Here is a 17,249-nt window from a genome sequence, read left to right as displayed (position 1 = left end):
CTACAGCCCACCCAGCTCCAGGATGGTCTCAGCAGACTCAACCAATACCTTGTGTACCATCTTCTCCCACTCGGGAAAATCTCACGGTACATCCCACCAACCCCCTACAAAGACAAGTACAAAACTGAAAACCTTCCCTAGTACCACTGAAGAAAGTGTCCCAATTTGGGCAGCCACTGAAACAAGGGTGGCCATTTTAAATGCTACAAGGGGCTGGGGAGAGAGCACAAAGAAAGGAGACAGAGGAGCAAGGCCACAACCCCGCCCCCCTACCCCCTGCGGAAAGAACCAGCCCCTGCTCACAGGCAGCCCCACCGAGAGCAAGCCTAGAGTGGCAGAAATTACTGATTTGCAAGCACCATCTCCCACCTCTGAATAAGCTGACTCAAACTTCTAGAGAACACACTCTGTGGGGTCAAACCCTAATTGGTGCAGGCGTGGCCCACCAGTGTGTATTTCAAAGAACCCGGTCCCTTCTGTCCTAGTGTCTGAGTGATGATTCTAGGCTCTTCCTTGAAATTCATCAGCCCTCAGTCGGCCACCTCCAACTTCTTTTTCTAGAAATTACTAGAGAGGAGTTTCAAAAGCAGTAAAATAAAAAGGAAGTTTAAGAGCCTAAATGCTACAGACTTGATTGCCAGCTGCCTGCCCAGCGTCTCAATCTGAGTCAAGCCTTTGTTCCTGGCTCAGGCATTTTGAGTTTTCTGTGGAGACACGAAGCGGGACCGGATGAAGGGGGAGATTGTATGAGCTGGTGGCCGCTGAGGAGCAAAGCCTGGATGAGATAAGAACAAAGGTGCTGGGTGTCGAGCAGCCCGAAGGGCGGGTTTACCTGCTTGCCCCTGTAGAAAAGCCTCTGCAGGCCTGGCTCCACGTGGAAAAGCTCCTGGATCTTCTTCCTCAACATTTCCACCTTGGTCAGCCTGGAGAGCGAGTCCACAGTGTGGGTCACCTTCCCGTCCATGGTTCGAACCTGGATCCACATGGTGCCTGCTGGTTCTGAGAGAGCAGAGAGTGGATTCCCTCAGCCAGTTCTGACGCTGCCACCACCAGGCCATACCATACTTGGGTCACCCTTGCTTTGTCCAGTCTGTGGACATCAGGAAACTCCCTTAACGCCTTCCCAGCTCCCTACTACCCACAGACTGCCAGAGCTGGCCTACGGTCTGGCAGAGTAAATTACAGAGTTAATGCATAAATGACTAACACCAGTGTAGGATTTAGGAGGAAAAGGAAATTAGAGGAAGGCAAACAGCACCTTGGACCACTCAGTCCAACTCACACACACACCCTACTTCAGAGAAAAAAGATACCAACGTCCGGAGGAGAAAGGACACAGCCAAACGATGAGGGATCGAGTTTTTCATTCACCATTCATTCATTCATTCTTTCTTTCACTGAATTAATACTGACACGAGACAAACCCAAAACTCCGGAGCGGGTCGGAACTTCAGAAGTCCTGGGAACTCAACTAAGTGCAATCAAAGCGGAAGAACCCCACCGGAGACACGTAAGACCCCGACCCTAGGTGCCCGCTGCCCCCAAACCCTGCCGAGCGCGTGCGCGACGGGACCAGTCCCGCGGTGACCATGGTAACCGGCCGCCCCGTTCCGGCCACCCCCGCGCTACAGGGCTCACCTCGGCCCCACAACGGCCCCGGGCGCCAGTTCTCGTTCCCCGGAGTCCGACTCAAGTCCTCCGAGCCCCTCTTATCCTCCCTCCCGCTTGCGTGGGCCACGCCAGAGAACCCACGCCCACGCCCACCCCCTCCGCTGGGACCGACCGCGGGGCCCCTCACGCCAGGTCCCGCCCCCTTCACTTGATACACCTCGTTCATTGGCTCTACCACAACAAGCCGCCCCGCCCCGCTCACTCCCCATTGGCCCAGTTGTGCCCGGGGAACTAAGGGCGCGCGAAATCGGGCTCAGGCGCGACAATTGAATCGCGAGGCGCCCCGCGCGCAGGCGCGGAGGCTGACATCCTCCCCACCGGCTTTCCCAACCCTCCCCCACCCAGCCGGCGCGACCTCGCAGGATTGCATTGATGTTCCTCTAGCCCCTGCCCAAGTCCGGAATTCTGAGGGCGACTTCCCAGCTCCGGCTTGGCGGGGGTAGAGCCCGAGAACACGTGCAGACCAGTCAAGGCGCGGAGCGTGGGGACACCGGTGCTGACCATGCGTCTTTGACCGCTCCGGAAAGTTTTGCAAAGTCTCACCATCCAGTGTCCGAGTTCCCCACTCCACCCTCGACCCGAGCTGGCATCCCAATTCTCCCAGCCCCTCACTTCTCTGGCCGCCCCGACCACTCGCCTGCCTGCGCGCCTGGCCCGCCTGACGATGATGATGGAACAGCGTGCGTGGCCCGGACCCCGCGCGGACGTGCGTGATACCCGGAGCGCCCAGCCTGCCAACACTGCCCGCCGCGCTGCCAGCTGCTCTAATTTATTTCCCGCGAAAACTCGGCGTTTGGGAGTTGTGGGACCGCGGGAGGCCACGCCGGGGGCGGGAGCCTGCGTGGTGATTGGCCGCCGCAGTGGCGCGAAGCAAGAAAGGGGGTGGGGGGCGCCCCCGCCTCAATCCCCCCCCTTCTTCCCCCAGCGGGCCACGGTCCCGCCCAAGCTGCGCGCTCTGCTGGGTGCGCCCAGCGTACAACGGGGCCCAGTGGTGGGACCTGGGTCCCCCACCATGCGTGCCCTCGGGTGCCCTACGGACACCTAAAATAGAGACCCCCCCCCAAACCTACTAGGTCGTTTCCTGCACCACCCGTCCCCCACCTCCGGCCTGGGCACGCTTTGACTGACTAGTAGGGTAAGGAAGGCCGGAATCAATGTCTAAACACTGCAGGAAAATGTGGAGGGCCTCCGGACTGCCTGCACTCCGATGACCGGTCTGGTCTGCCCCAGCCCCATTTCATAGTGTCAGGGCCCGCCATCACTCCCACTCTGCCCACCCACGGGACTTATTTGCTGGGTTTTCCCCGCCTCATTTTCCCGCCTTTTCCGGGCTGTCCAGGCGGGAAGGGCTGCCCTGCCCCCTCTGCCCTGCCTGCTGTGCTCTGGCCAGTCTTGGCAGGCACCCATGCTGGGCACCTACAAAGCAGCTGGACAGGGAGCTCAGAGCTGGGGGCCCAGCAGTAGGCAAGGCTGACCCTGTGGGTGCTCTCTGGGAGAGTAAATTCTTATCTGGGGAAACAGGCAAGGAATGATTAATGAAGCAAATAATTTCAGACACTACATACAATAACTGGAGAGTGACTGGTAGCCATGTGGGGGTGGAGAGAAAGGATATTCAGGATGAGGTGCAGAGGTGGGCCTCTCTGGGAGGATGACATTTGAGCTGAGATCTGACAGGAGAAACCAAGAAACTCCCTGAACGGGAGTTTCTCCCATCTGACAGATGGGTCCAGGAAGGGAGGGCAAGCTCAGAGGCGGGAAAAGTCTGAGAGTTGTAGGGAGAGCAGCAAGGAGGCCAACGTAGCTGGACAGACACAGCAGATGGGAGGTAGAGAGGGTGTCAGATAAGACCTCACAGGTCGCCAGGAGGACTTTGGTCTTTCTCTTGGGAATAGCACATAACATGGGAGGGCTGTGAATAGAAAAGTGATAATTCCCATTTATGTTTTTACAAGGTTTCTCTGACTCTGTGGAGTCCGTTTCATCCTGGCGCTGGTACTTCTTTGATTTCCCCAGTGTGGACAGAATCATGCCTCCTCCAAAGATGTACACATCCTAATCCCTGTGAAAAGGGTGCTGCCAGTACTCTGTACTGCCAAATGTATTTCTGAGTGCCCAGCCATCAGCTATGCGTAGACCACGTCACAGGTATGAGCAAGTATTAAGCAGGCCTACTGGGGCCTGTGAAGCAAATAACACCTTCCAAATGGAGAACTCCTACAGCAGGAACCTGGCCTATTCCTGCCGAGAACGTATCAGTAATACATTCTTCATGTACATTTGGTGCAGGGCACAGCCCAGGCTCCTTGGATATCTGAAGGTAAGTGACCCAGAAATAGGTGTCTGGCTCTCCCTGCACACAAGCCCACAAGGACTAGTGATGCAGGGCCCCATTTCTCTAGTCATTTAAGACAGTCAGAGGGGTTGCTTGGGTTAGTTAACAAACGAGAATAAGAGACTATGCCCAAAGCCCTGGCTGGTGTAGCTCAATGGACTGAGCACGGGCCTGCGAACCAGACAACTGAGGTTCGATTCCCAGTCAGGGCACATGCCTGGGTTGCAGACCATTTCCCTGCAGGCCAATTCCCAGCAGGGGACGCATGAAAGGCAACCATACATTGATGTTTCTCTCCCTCTCCTTCCCTTCCCCTCTAAAGATAAATAAATAAAATCTTAAAAAAAAAAAAAAAAGAGAGAGAGACTATGCCCAGCATCTCTGAAAGATGCTTACAAAACCTTTAGGGAGACAAGATGTTGGTGTCCACAAAAGACATCACATAAATTCAAAACGAGACACAGCAAAGATGAAGAAGGAGGCCTGCCAGAGTCTGGAGAATGGACCCTTCCTAGTGCCTCTTTTGTTTCAGTGTCTCTCTCCCACATAGGCACCAGCCCACAAGCCAATCAGGCACCAGGAATAACCAGTAGGTTGTAAAGGATCTCAGTTTCCCTTTGGCAAAATGATATGCTCTTGAAGGTCGGGAAGACCTTCAACAAACTTTTATTGATTCCCCCCTGCCTTGTCTGAAGCTGGTCCTGGGTCCAGTAGACGTTGGCGGACACAAAGCTTGCTGGGACAGAGTCCGCATCTGAGGGCACTTCCTACCCGATGGAGGAGAACCAGGCAGGATGAGAAATGTCAGCTGTGCAGGATGACCCTTTAGGGTGGTGTCTGTGTGAGGTGGGCCACACATTGCTCTGAGGGACTTCATTCAGTTCACATTCGACTTCATGCCCCAGCTACGTCTTTAATTTTTCTTCTAACCATTAAAATGAAAATGATTATGTATGACCTAAAATAGTGTGTGAATCCTGAGAGGCACATATACCACATTTGGGGGGCCATCTCATGCAGCAGAAAATAATCTCTGGGTTCATTCGCCATGCCTGTCCATCTGTACCTGGGGCTCACAGCACCTACCTCAGCAGAGTGACTGGATGAATTCTTCCCACACGAGGCTCCTAACCCCCGGCATGATGACAGGTGTTCCCTGTGTGGCAGGAATGTTGGCATCTTATAGTTGTTTTTGTGTGTTGGCTTGTTATTTTCTAGGAAAAGGTGATCAGGCTACCATTTCACAAAAACAGTGAGGACTTTGGGATTCCCAAGCTGCTGCCCACTCCTCGCCTCCCCTCCTCCTGGCCAGTAGGAACCCCTTCCCAGAACCCTGGCTGGATGATGTCACAGACAGTGACCTCACTGCGGCCAAGGAACCCAGCGTCTCAGTGGTATGGAGAAGGGGGGAGGATGTTTCTCCACTCGCCTAACCCTCCATGTCTGTGGTGAAGTTGATCGACATAGTGCTGCCCAAGGATGCGGTCTACCTGGCCGGCTCCTGCATAAAAGGGCAGGTAGTTCTAACCCTGAACAGCACCCTGGTGGACCCCATTGTGAAGGTGGAGCTCGTGGGAAGGGGTTACGTGGAGTGGAATGAAGAAACTGGGGCATCCCTGGATTACAGCAGAGACATTATTTGCAACAACAAGGCCGACTATGTGCACAAAACGAAGACATTCTCAGTGACAGGTAAGGACGAGGCCAGCAGCCAACCCCAACCACAATGGGAGCCTGGGTCTGGAAGGTGAACATGTCTGCTAGCTGGTCAGCAAACCCCAAGAGCATCAGAAATGGGCAATGAGGTTCCTTCCTAGGAGGGAGTCCATGTAAAACAGTGAGCATCAGATATACATAACATGAAAATAACAAGATGTAAGTCACTGGTCTCGGGGGTCTCTCGGAAGAGCAACAGAGCTCAGATATGAGTGACAGACAGGACACTGGCCATGCTGATGTCTGGGGGAGGAACGGCAAGATGCAAGACGTGGCTCTCTGTGTCTCAGTTAAGGCGTGTGGAGAATGGAAATAAGTGCTGCCTGATAAGATTTCTTTAGGGACTTAATGATTTAATGGCATGTAAAGGGCTTAGTAATGCAGGGCATACAGTAAGTACTTGATAAGTGTTGGTTTGTTCAACAAAACCTTCCCCTGCCCAGTACCACCCCAGCATTAGGAACCCTTCCTTCCCCACTTCCAAGGGACTGTATCTCCCCTCAAAAGCATTAGCCTGGAGCCTGCCATAGGTTCATTCATTTATTTCACAAACATTTATTGAGCACCTGCTGCACACAACACTATGCCAGGTGCTGGGGATACAGCAGTGAAGAAAACAGACGCGGTCCCTCCTGTCACTGGGTTGCCATCAGGTGGGGAAAACACGATCATAAGAGAGTTTTGGAGAAATGCACAAAAAAATAAGGTCACAGAAATGGGGGCAATGTGAGTTTCTCCCTGGTCCTCAGTCGCCACTCAATCAACAACAAATGTTAAGCACGCACTGAAGGCCGAGCTTACAGTGCACTGAAGGCTGAGCTCCGCGAGGGCAGCGTTTGGCCGCCTCACTCGCTGCTGCAGACACCGCCTGGAGGAGCCTCTGGTGGGCAGCGGGGCTCAAGATGAGTTTGTTGTACGAATGTGCAACTGAACCTGAGGACTGGTTTTTCAGGCCCAAGGAAGGACAGAGCCAGTCCCAGTCAGTGTCTCCAAGTGACCATGCCAGCCACGTCACCCATCTGGATCAGCCCCTTCCAGTCTAGCTGACGCTTGGCCCAATATTTATGGGTCATTCAGGTCCCTAAAAGCACATAGTTCAGCCTAGCTCAGGGACAGACAAGCCAGGTCCAGAACTACCTCCCCACCAAAAAATAAAGAGGAAGACAAAATGAAAAAAAAAAAAAAAACCCTTCTAGAATCTTCTGATGGCATCGGTGTGTTTTGCTTTCAGATAATTGGTTAAGTGCAGGCAGCCACACCTTTGATTTCCATTTCAACTTACCTCCCAGGCTTCCTTCTACCTTCACCAGCAAAATCGGCCATGTCTTCTACTTCCTGCAAGCCTCCTGCATGGGCCGGGAGCACATTCTAGCGAAGAAGAGAACGTACTTGTTGGTTCAAGGGACTTCGGACTTCCACAGAGAAAACGCACTGCAGGTAGTACTGGGGGAGGAGCAAGGTGGGGCTTGTTCCCAAAGCTCCCGAGGAGGCAGGGGGCGTGTGTGAGGACAGGAGACAGAGAAGGCCCTGGCAGGGAAGGAGGAAAGGTGTCGGTGGCTCTCCACACCCAGTGAGTTCACAAATGTTAATCAAAAACCAGGGCAGGAACTAAGCCAGTGGGACTCAACCCGGGTGATTCTGCCCCCCCACCCCCTGCCCCCCACCGAGGAGACACTGAGCAATGTGTGGGCACATCTGTGGTTGTCACGACTGGGTGTCACAACTGGATGTACTCCTGGATTGGTGGGAGTAAGTCAGAGATACTGCTTATCACTCTATGTGCCCAGGGTAGCCCCCCACAGAAATGATTAGGCCCCAATGTCTCTGGCCCTGCAGTAAGTCAAGACTGAGACGAGGCCCCCTTGTCTTCCTCTAGGTGAAAGGGAGGCTTGGACACTCAGTGACTCTCCTCTGGCTTTGAGCCTTCAGAGAATGCAGATGGTACCCCTCCCCCGCTCCAAGAAGCAAGGGAAGGAGGTGGCCTCCATCCCAGGGGAAGGAAGGGCGTGTGGTGTCAGGCTGGAGCAGAGGTCTTCTGGGTGGCTTCTGGGGGCACAGGTGCAGAGGCGGCAGTTGGGCGGGTGGAGGGACATTGGCCACAGTCACTTCACCTTCCTGCAGATTTATTTGCTGTCAGAGTGACGGCTGAGAGGCCTGGCGTTTTTATTTCTGAGATCCAGATTCAAGTCCCAGAGCCCCCACCTACCTTCTGTGTGACTCTAGAAGTGACCTTGTCTTTCTGTGCTTTGAGGACTAGTCTGTAAAATGGGCATAGAGACAGTGCCTGCCTCCTAGGTCGTGGAGGGAGCAGTGAGTGGACTTCCTGCAAGTCCAGGGCTTTGCAGAGTGTATGGCACGGGCAGTGAGTCTCACTGCTGCTACCACCGCCTGCACTAGTATCTGGGTAACAGGATCATTTCTAGGCCAGCCAATCTCAGAGAATGGTCTGGGAGGGAGCCGGGAGAGGTAGATGCTTGGAGCCGGGGTGAGCCCTGAGATGAACAGGCTTGAACTCAAGGCCCACTTGGCCACCTGCTCCCTGTGTGACTCACAGGGAACAGAATATGACCTTTCTCTAGGCCACGTTTCAGAGCTGGTCTGGGAGTGTAGGGTACACAAGGCAAGAGTTGGGGGCAAAATGCTGACGTTGGGTCAGACCCCACTTTGTATCTCCGCCATCAGACTCTCATTAGCCAGATGGCCTTGGGCAATTAACAGTACCTTGCAGAGCCTAGATTTTCCTGATCTGTACAATGGGAATAATTAATGATGATAATAACAACAACAGCAGCAACAATACTTCCCTCAGTGGTGCCTGTAAGGACTGCTAAGCACTCAGTACAATGTTTACACACAAGAGGTGCCCAGGAAGTGAGAAGTGCTGAAATCACTATCACAGCAGCAACAGGGGTTATCACAGAGAAGTTTTGAGAGTATGTAAATGCTGTTGTTGTTTTTTTTCTGACTACCCAGTACTGTTTTAACCAGACTGGTCGAGGGAGGCCTTTTGGAGGAGGTGACAATTTAGTAGAGAATTGAAAGAGGAGAAGGGGAAAGCCATGGGGGTAGTGTTTCAGCCAGAGGACACAGTGCCCAGGTCCTGAGGCAGGATGGAGTGTGGGGGGCAGCGTGAGAGCAGGAGTTGGGGGAACAGGGCAGAGGCTACTGCTCTGGTCCAAGTAGAGGCAGAGTCTTAACCCCTAACAATCTGCCCTTCTCAGAGCAGAGGAAATCAAGTGATGACCCTCTCCTGCCCACAGCTATACAGGGCTCCCACCTTCCTTGGGGTACAAGCCTAAGTTCTCCCATCCCCTCTGTGCCCTCACCTCCTCCCTGACTCCCCCTTGATCACTGCTCCAGTCACACGGCCCTCCTCCCTATTCCTCCAACACATCAGGAATAGTCCTGCCCCAGGGCCTTTGTACAAGCTGTCCCTCTGCTAGGAACACTATGATGTAACCTTTCCATCCTTTGGATCTTTGCTAGGAAGCCATGTCTTCACTTACCTGCGCTGCTCATAACCGAATAAGCTGCCACAAGCCCTATGCAGGGCAAGTTAGTCACATCTATCCATATTAAAACAAACATGCACATTCCACTTCTAGAAATTTCTTCTATTCATATTCTTTCACCTGTGTGACCTGACTTCCCACAGCACTGTTTATAGAACAATTGGAAACAGTATAATGTTTGTTGCTAAGGGAATTGTTTTAGTAGAAGCACTCAGTCCAAAAACAAACAAAAAAAAAAACTCTAGCAAAGCTATCCAACCCCCCGGATGATAACGAATGCAGCCCAACACAAAATCATCAATTTACTTAAAACCTTTTTTTGCTCATCGGTTTTCATTAGTGTTTGTGTATTTAATGCGTGGCCCGGATATGCCAAAAGGTTGGACACCCCTGCAGATATAGTAAATCAAGAGACAGACAGACAGAAATGAAATGAGACAGCGCTCCTTGTCAGGATCTCCAAGTGACTAAGTGGAATGAATAAAAAGCACAGTTCAGAACAGCGTGCCTTGCCTGCACCGTTGGCGTTGGCGGTGAAAACAAATTACTTCCTTGCAGGTGTAACTAACATCTCTGGAAGGGGAGCAGAGCAACTGGCAACAGATGCTGCCTCCTGGGAGGGGGCAGGGAGCCCGAAGCTAAGAGCAAAGAAACTTCTTCCCCTTACACTTTCTGTTTTTAACAGCTTTATTGAAATATAATTCACATCCCTTATGATTCACCCATTTAAAGTGTGCAGTTATGCAACCATCACCATAGTCGATTTTAGAACATTTCATCACCCCCAAAAGAAATCTTACATCCCTTAGCTGACACTCCCAACCTCCCTTTGCCCTGGGTCCAGCCCCCACCCTTGGTCTCTGGATGTGCCTGTTCTGGACACGTCACATAAGTGGAATCACATGCTCTGCGGCCTTTGCATCTGGCTCCTCTCACTGAGCATCATGTGCTCGAGGTCCAGGGAGTGTCAGCGCTTCACTCCTTGTTTAAGGCTCACTCAATGCACGAATGGCCACATGTTGTGCATCCCCTCATCCATTGGTGGACACTTAGGTTGCTTCCGTTTCTTGGTCATTATGAATCACGTTGCTGTAAACATTTCAGTGCAAGTTGTTGCGTGGGCGTGAGTCTACTTCTTTCCTAGAGTGGATTCCTGCAGCAGAATTGATGGGTCAGGTGGTAACTCTGTTTCACCTTTTGACGAACTGCCCCTTTTCCACAGTCAGGCCCCATTTTACCTTCCCACCACTAATCACAGGGTTCCAGTTTCTCTACCCCCTCCACTCTTTGTGCCTTTAGAATTTTGAAGTGGGAACTATCTCCTCTTCCAACATTAAATGCCACTTGGGAGAGAGAAGCTCATCCCCAAGTCCCTTCCTAACTATCAACTGTAAGGGAGCCCCCTACCCCCACTCCCTTTATCTTGTACCCCACCATCTGCATCCAGTCACAGCCTCATCACTGTCCCCACCGGAAATGACCTGGTTTGTTCTCATTCGTACCATTTGTGTCCATCCCCTCAACTGGAGCCGGTCTTCACTGCTATCTATGCGTTTCCCTAAACTTGGCACCAAGCAGATGCAAATAAAAACCAGAGAAATGAATGAATGCCCTAGAAGCTTCATATATGCTGAAGAAATACAGGGTTCCAGAACACTCTCAGGATCAGGAACTCCAGTGTTGGCTTTGCATTGGTCATGTGACTGGGAATCAGGGCCCGTAGGCCCACCCCACCTGGTCAGGCCTGGCGTCTGGACCCCTGCTGGAATCTCTTAGCACCTCCTCCAGGACCAGGACAGAACTGCTGACTTGGCCCTGAGTTAGAGCAGCGAGCTCCTTAATTCCTGCAGGGCCCTAAAGCACACCACAGAATTTCAAATAAGAGTAGAGGGATTTATAACCTAAACTCCCTACAATGAGCCTTCCTAGAGGAAGGCAAGCATAGGAAGGTTAAAGAGAAGGGCCACGGGCAGAGGGCAGGAGCTGAGGTCAGAAGGGGTGAGGGTCACCTGAGGTCTCCAAGAGGAAACACAGTGGACCTGCAACAGTATTTTTCAAACTCATCATGACCCATTAGTGGGTTGCAAGATCAATTTAGCAGGTTGCAAGCATATTTCTGAAGAAAATGAAAGAATAGCCAAGACCAAAATAGAAAGTATCAATTTAGTGGATCACAAACATTTATGTATAAACTTATATATATAGATATATACTTTTCATATATATATAGATATAGATATATATTTATACATGTGAAAAAAGAACACATAGTAAAATAAATATAGTAAAAAATATCAGCCTGGGCAGGTTGCTCAGCTGGGTAGAGTATAGTACCGATACTTCAAAGTTGCTGGTTCAATCCCTAGTCAGGGCACATACAAGAATCAATCAGTGAATGCATAAATTAAGTGGAACAACAAATTGATGGTTCTCTCTCTCTCGAAAATGAATGAGTAAAAAAAATTTTTTAAGAGAATATTTTAAAAAAAAACAGTTTGGTGGGTTACAATCAACTTTAAATGAAAGAATAGAATAGAATTTTCCAGAACAAAAACTTAGTAGGTTACTACCAGCTAATTTTTATAAAAATTTTTAGAGATTTTATTTATTTTTAGAGAAAGGATAAGGGAGGGAAGAAAGAGAGGGAGAGAAACATTGAGTAGTGGCTCTCACACGCCCCCAACTAGATACTTGGCCCACAATCCAGGCATGTGCCCTGACTGGGAATCGAACCGGCAACCTGTTGGTTTGTAGGCTAGTGCTCAATTCATTGAGGCACACTGGCTAGGGCTAAAATTTTTGTTTGATGTGAAATAATAAAATAGGGTAAGTAGACTAAAAATAAAAATAAACTTATAGGGTTGCCACCAACATTTTATAAATGAATAGAATACATAGAATAGAGTAGAACACAAATATAATAATGATAAACAAAATTTTATAAAACTTGCTTCTTTTTCACCAGTGTAGGTGAAGTATACATACAGATTTGTATTCCTTGCCACAATGTTAAAATCTATGTTTTAACTGTGAGTTCTGGTTTTATTTCTTAAAAAAGGAGCCCTGGCTGGGTACCTCAGTTGGTTGGAGCATCATCCTGATATGCCAAGGTTGCAGGTTCAATCCCCCGCTAGGGCACATACAAGAAGCAAGCAATGAATGCATAAGTAAGTGGAACAACAAAGCAATGTTTCTCTCTCTTCCCCTTCCTCCTCTAAAATTCATAAAATAAAACAAAGTAAAGGAATAGTATATGCCAAATACTGTATGCGGCCTGAAAAGCCTAAACTATAATTATTATCAGTTCCTTTACAGAAAAAGCTTGCCAACTCGTGCCCTAGAGATACTTGTGGGTGTAAGCTCAAGAAAATTGTCTTCGGTCTGCTCCTTCTAGCACTTTTGTGATGGTGAACACATGGAAACAATATAAATGTCTATCATGGGGGATGGATAAACTATTTTGCAAAACACTCAGCTGCATTCATGAAAACAAATGAACGAGAACAACAGGCACCAGCGTGAACGCATTCCAAACGGAGTATGGAGCTGGAAAAAAGCAAGTGGCCGGGAGACATATGCAGCTCGAAATATATAAAACATCAAAATATGTAAAACAAGGCCCTGGCTGGCGCAGCTCAGTGGATTGAGCGCGGGCTGTGAACCAAAGGGTCGCTGGTTCAATTCCCAGTCAGGGCACAGGCCTGGGTTGCAGGCCGGGTCCCCAGTATGGGGCCATGTGAGAGGCAACCACACATTGATGTTTCTCTCCCTCTCTTTCTCTCTCCTTTCCCCTCTCTAAAAATAAATAAATAAAATCTTAAGAAAAAACCAAAATATGTAAAACAATAACGTATACTTCTGAAAATAGGTGTATTCCTAAATAAAAATTCTACGGGAGGCACAACAGCCAGAGTCAGATTATGGCTGCCTGTGTTGGGGAGAGGGGCAGCAGGGTGAAGCTGATGGAACCCCGCAGTTTCAGTCTAATTGGTAATATTAACTTCTCAAACATGAAAGATATATTTTAAATTTTTATACTATCATTTACACACTTGTTCCCCTAAAACAACATATCTTGTGCAGGTCCCTACACATAAACGTGTGCAGGTACAAGACAGCAATCACTGTAAAATTCAGGATAGTTGTGTTTTGGGGACTAAGTGGGTGGCTGGGCACAGATGAGGGACTCTGAGGGAAGCTGGCAAAGTTCTACTTCTTGACTTGGGTGGCTGTTGCAAGAGGGCTGGCCTTTTAGTAACTCACAAAGGTATTCTTTTGGCTTTGCAGGGTTTTCTGTATCTGAGTTGTTTTTATATATGAGTTTATTAATTTATTTTTAGAGAGAGGGGAAGGGAGGGGGAGAGAGAGGGAGAGAAACCTCAGTGTGTGGTTGCCTCTCAGGTGCGCACCCTACACTGAGGACCTGGCCTGCAACCCAGGCATGTGCCCTGACTGGGAATGGAACTGGTGACCTTTTGGTTCACAGGCCGGTGTTCAATCCACTGAACTACACCAGCCAGGACTGAGCTGTATTTCTTAATATTGTTTGAATTTTTTTTTAATGCACAGATATGATAATCCCAAATTTAGGATAATGGTTACCTCTGGAGAGGAAGGTGGGTAACGGCGTTGGGGAGGGACCGTGGGGCCTTCAACCAGGTCTCTGTTTTTTTTTAATTTTTTAAACATTTATTTATGTATTTATTTATTTATTCCTCACCCAAGGACATGCTTATTGATTTTAGAGAGGGTAAGGGAGGGATTAAAAGAGGGAGAGAAACATTGATCAAGGTGGCATCTGGCATGTGCCCAGCCTGGAATCAAACTGCAACCTAGGCATGTACCCTGACTGGGAATTGAACCTGCAACCTTTCAGTTTGTAGGACAATGCCAACCAACTGAGCCATACAGACCAGGGCTGATATTTTATTTACTTTTATTTTAAACTTTATGTGATGTATTTTTTACATAACATGACCACTTACTACCTTAACCACTGTTATTTTTTAAAATATTTTATTTATTTATCTTTAGAGGGGAAGCAAAGAAGAGAAGGAAAGAAATATCAATGTATGGTTGCCTCTTGTGTGTCCCTTGCTGGGAACTGGCCTGCAAACCAGGCATGTGCCCTGACTGGGAATCAAACCTCGATCCTCCAGTTCAAAGGCCCGCACTCAATCCACTGAGCTACGCCAGCCAGGGCAATTTTTTTTTTAGAGAGAGGGAAAGGGAGAGAAACATCAATTTGTTGCTCCACTTATTTATGCATGTATTGGTTGATTCCAGTATGTACCTTGACCAAGGATCAAACCTACAACCTTACCCTGGCTGGTGTGGCTCAGTGGATTGAATGCCAGCCTGTAAAAAAAGGATTGGTGGTTCAATTCCCAGTCTAGGGCACATGCCTGGATTTCGGGCCACATCCCCAGTAAGGGGTGCATGAGAGGCAACCACACACTGATGTTTCTCTCCCTCTTTTTCCATCCCTTCCCCTATCTAAAAATAAATAAACAAAATATTTTTTTAAAAACCCACAACTTTGGCATATCAACCAACTGAGCTACCCAAACGGGGCATCTTAACCATTTCTAAGTGTGTAGTTCAGTAGTATTAAGTACATTCAATTGTGCAATACTGATGTTTTGTTTCTTAAGTGAACAGTGCTCTGAAGCAAGTTAGGAGAAGTCCTGCCTGCTGACGAAACAGGAACATGGGGTTAACAAGACAGCCCTAATGTGTAACGTTTGCCAGTTTCCACGGTATAAATATTTCCATCGTGGTCATTTCCAGGGTACCAACCTTGGGTCACTAATGGGAAGGTGGGGGCTCTTTCTCATGCTTAAGGGGAGTAAGCATGCAGGTTCGTTCTAAGCCTTCCCACGTTACATGAAATCTTTTAAATATTATCCACAAATCAAAAATAAAATGTTACCCAAGCCACACATTAAACATAATGTATATGTGACTTTTTAAAAAATATTTTTAAAGATTTATTTATTTTTAGAGAGGGGAAGGGAGGGAAAGAGAGACATCAACATGTGGTTGCCCCTCATGTGGCCCACACTGGGGACCTGGCCCACAACCCAGGCATGTGTCCTGTCTGGGAATCAAACCTGAGACCCTTTGGTTTGCAGCCTGCGCTCAATCCACTGAGCTACGCCAGCCAGGGCTATATGTGACTTTATTTGCAATCCAGCAGCTGACCAGTTGATATATGGGCTGCATTTTGAGGCATTTATTTTAATATGTTACATAACTTCAGCTTTACAGGTTCACTTTCATGATTCAGTCTGTGATATTTCCTTCTTAAATCTGAACGATTTGAATAAGCCCAAGTCTCAGGCTTAGACTGTTAAGATCAAGGCTCAGAAAAGTCAAGCCACTTGTTCAAGGTCACACAGCAAGTGAGTAACGGAGCTGGGGATTAAGCTAGGGTCTTGTGGATTTCATAGCCTTATTTTACATATAAGAAAATTGATATTCAGAATGGCAAGGTGACTTTGATTAAAGGAAGCTGGGAGATGACTCTGGACTTTTGGCTACAGAATCTCCAAGATTCCAGGTTCCAGGTTCCATCTCCATGCCTCTTACTAGGAGAGTCCCAAAAGACTCAAGGCTTGGAGGAGCTAAAATAGTGGGATGTTAGGCCAGCATGTGGATCTTGTGGCCATGGCCCCTCACAACTGTCCATTCATTCCTCCCAACCCCACCCCTTCCAGAATCCCCTGTTTGTGGAGACTGAGAAGAAGGTCTCCTACAATTGCTGCAGCAAGGGCACCATCTGCCTGCAGATCCAAATGGAAAAAAACACCTTTGTGCCAGGGGAGAGGGTCGTCTTCACCACGGAGATCAACAACCAGACCAGCAAGTACATCAAGACTGTCATCTTTGCCCTCTATACCCACGTGCAGTATGAGGGCTTCACACCCAAGGCGGAGCGGCGGTCACGGGTGTACAGCAGTGAGCTGCTCCGGCAAGAGGCCAACACCCAAATTACACCCTTCAACACCACCAAGATCGTCAGCACCTTCAACCTCCCGCAGGTGCTGTCCGTGAGCAGTGACATGCGGGATGGCGAGATCATGAGCACCCAGTATGAGCTGGTCGGCACCATCCACCTGCCCTGGTCCCTGACCAACGTGAAGGCCAAGATTCCCATCATCATCACCAGCAACCCCCTGGACTCGGACAGCTGCCAGCTACAGGAGGGGTCAGTGTTATCCATGAGCGAGGATTGCCAGAATTAAGTGCCCAAACTTTTAAATATTAAAAGCTTTATCACTCTACCAGCAGCCCTTTTCTTGTCTGGCACAGGTGGCTGGCATAGGAGCCAGTGTGTGGAGGGCACGTTGCCTAAACCTCCCCAAGCCCAGCCATCTGAGCATCCAGAATCATCTCTTCACTGGGGTCTTTCAGTGCCCAGACCACAGGTGGTTCTGTCCTCCAGGGGACACTGGATGGTGACTTGGGGGAGGGGGTGCTCCTGGAACCAAGTGGTTGGGGTTCAGGGATACTGCTCAACACCCCACAGCGTCCAGGAAGGCCCCAACCCAGACACCGACCTACACTCAAATGTCAGCAGTGCTGAGGCGGAGAAGCTGGGCTGGAGCAATTCACAGGGGCAGGTGGTTACTGAGTTCCAGAACTGCATCTGCAGGCCTCTTACCCAGGTCCGTTCCAGCAACCTCCTCTACTCACAGCCCTCCTGGGGCTCCAGGGCTCTCCCAGCCTCACTCAGGGTAAAACCGAAGTCCTCCCAGCAAAAGGCATACATATCTGCCACATCCAATCTGTCCGCAAGACACAGGGCTCTTTCTCCTGAATCTACCCAGAATCCTGCCGTTTCTCTCTGCCACTCTACCTCCCCTTTGCTTCCATCATCACTGCTCACCTGGACCAGTGCAGTCAGCTGCACCGGGGTCTCCTGGATCCTGACTTTGTCCCCCTCCCTGCAAATAAAAATATAGGATGCCCACTTAAATTCGAACTTCAAAGAGACAATAAATTTTTTTTAT

General features: G+C 49.4%; 2 protein-coding genes across 5 annotated transcripts in view; one reads left to right on the top strand and one right to left on the bottom strand.

Annotated features, from left to right (window-relative positions):
• UHRF1 (ubiquitin like with PHD and ring finger domains 1) overlaps positions 1-7,090 on the bottom strand; it is a 46,079-nt gene extending 38,989 nt beyond the window's left edge. The window contains exons 1-2 of one of the 4 annotated variants that reach the window (XM_037165130.2): positions 7,005-7,090; positions 833-999 (exon numbers count right to left, since the gene is read on the bottom strand). In XM_037165130.2, coding sequence (XP_037021025.2) covers positions 833-985 — 153 coding nt within the window. In that variant the 5' untranslated portion in view covers positions 986-999; positions 7,005-7,090. Of the gene's footprint in view, positions 1-832; positions 1,000-1,638; positions 1,751-2,308; positions 2,456-5,092; positions 5,115-7,004 lie in introns of those variants that run through there. The other 3 variants (XM_053658290.1, XM_053658291.1, XM_053658292.1) reach the window with 3 other exon arrangements.
• On the top strand, positions 5,419-16,520 carry ARRDC5 (arrestin domain containing 5). Its single transcript, XM_053658293.1, has 3 exons — positions 5,419-5,698; positions 6,954-7,159; positions 15,954-16,520. The coding sequence occupies exons 1-3, from the start codon at positions 5,446-5,448 to the stop codon at positions 16,479-16,481; spliced, it is 987 nt and encodes a 328-aa protein (XP_053514268.1). The 5' UTR covers positions 5,419-5,445; the 3' UTR covers positions 16,482-16,520.
• Positions 16,521-17,249: the final 729 nt, after the last annotated feature.

The sequence above is a fragment of the Artibeus jamaicensis genome, unplaced genomic scaffold (assembly GCF_021234435.1).
Source record: "Artibeus jamaicensis isolate MK-2021 breed Jamaican fruit bat unplaced genomic scaffold, CSHL_Jam_final scaffold_537, whole genome shotgun sequence".
NCBI lineage: Eukaryota > Metazoa > Chordata > Mammalia > Chiroptera > Phyllostomidae > Artibeus > Artibeus jamaicensis.
Note: the sequence above shows the minus strand (reverse complement) of the source record. Positions and strands in the feature narration are given on the sequence as shown.

Excerpts from the sequence above, each read along its gene's own strand:
- ARRDC5 (XM_053658293.1), top strand. The coding sequence starts at position 5,446 with ATGTCTGTGGTGAAGTTGATCGACATAGTGCTGCCCAAGGATGCGGTC. Across the intron at positions 5,699-6,953 it reads GAAGACATTCTCAGTGACAG|ATAATTGGTTAAGTGCAGGC; the intron begins GTAAGGACGAGG and ends TTTTGCTTTCAG. Across the intron at positions 7,160-15,953 it reads ACAGAGAAAACGCACTGCAG|AATCCCCTGTTTGTGGAGAC; the intron begins GTAGTACTGGGG and ends CACCCCTTCCAG.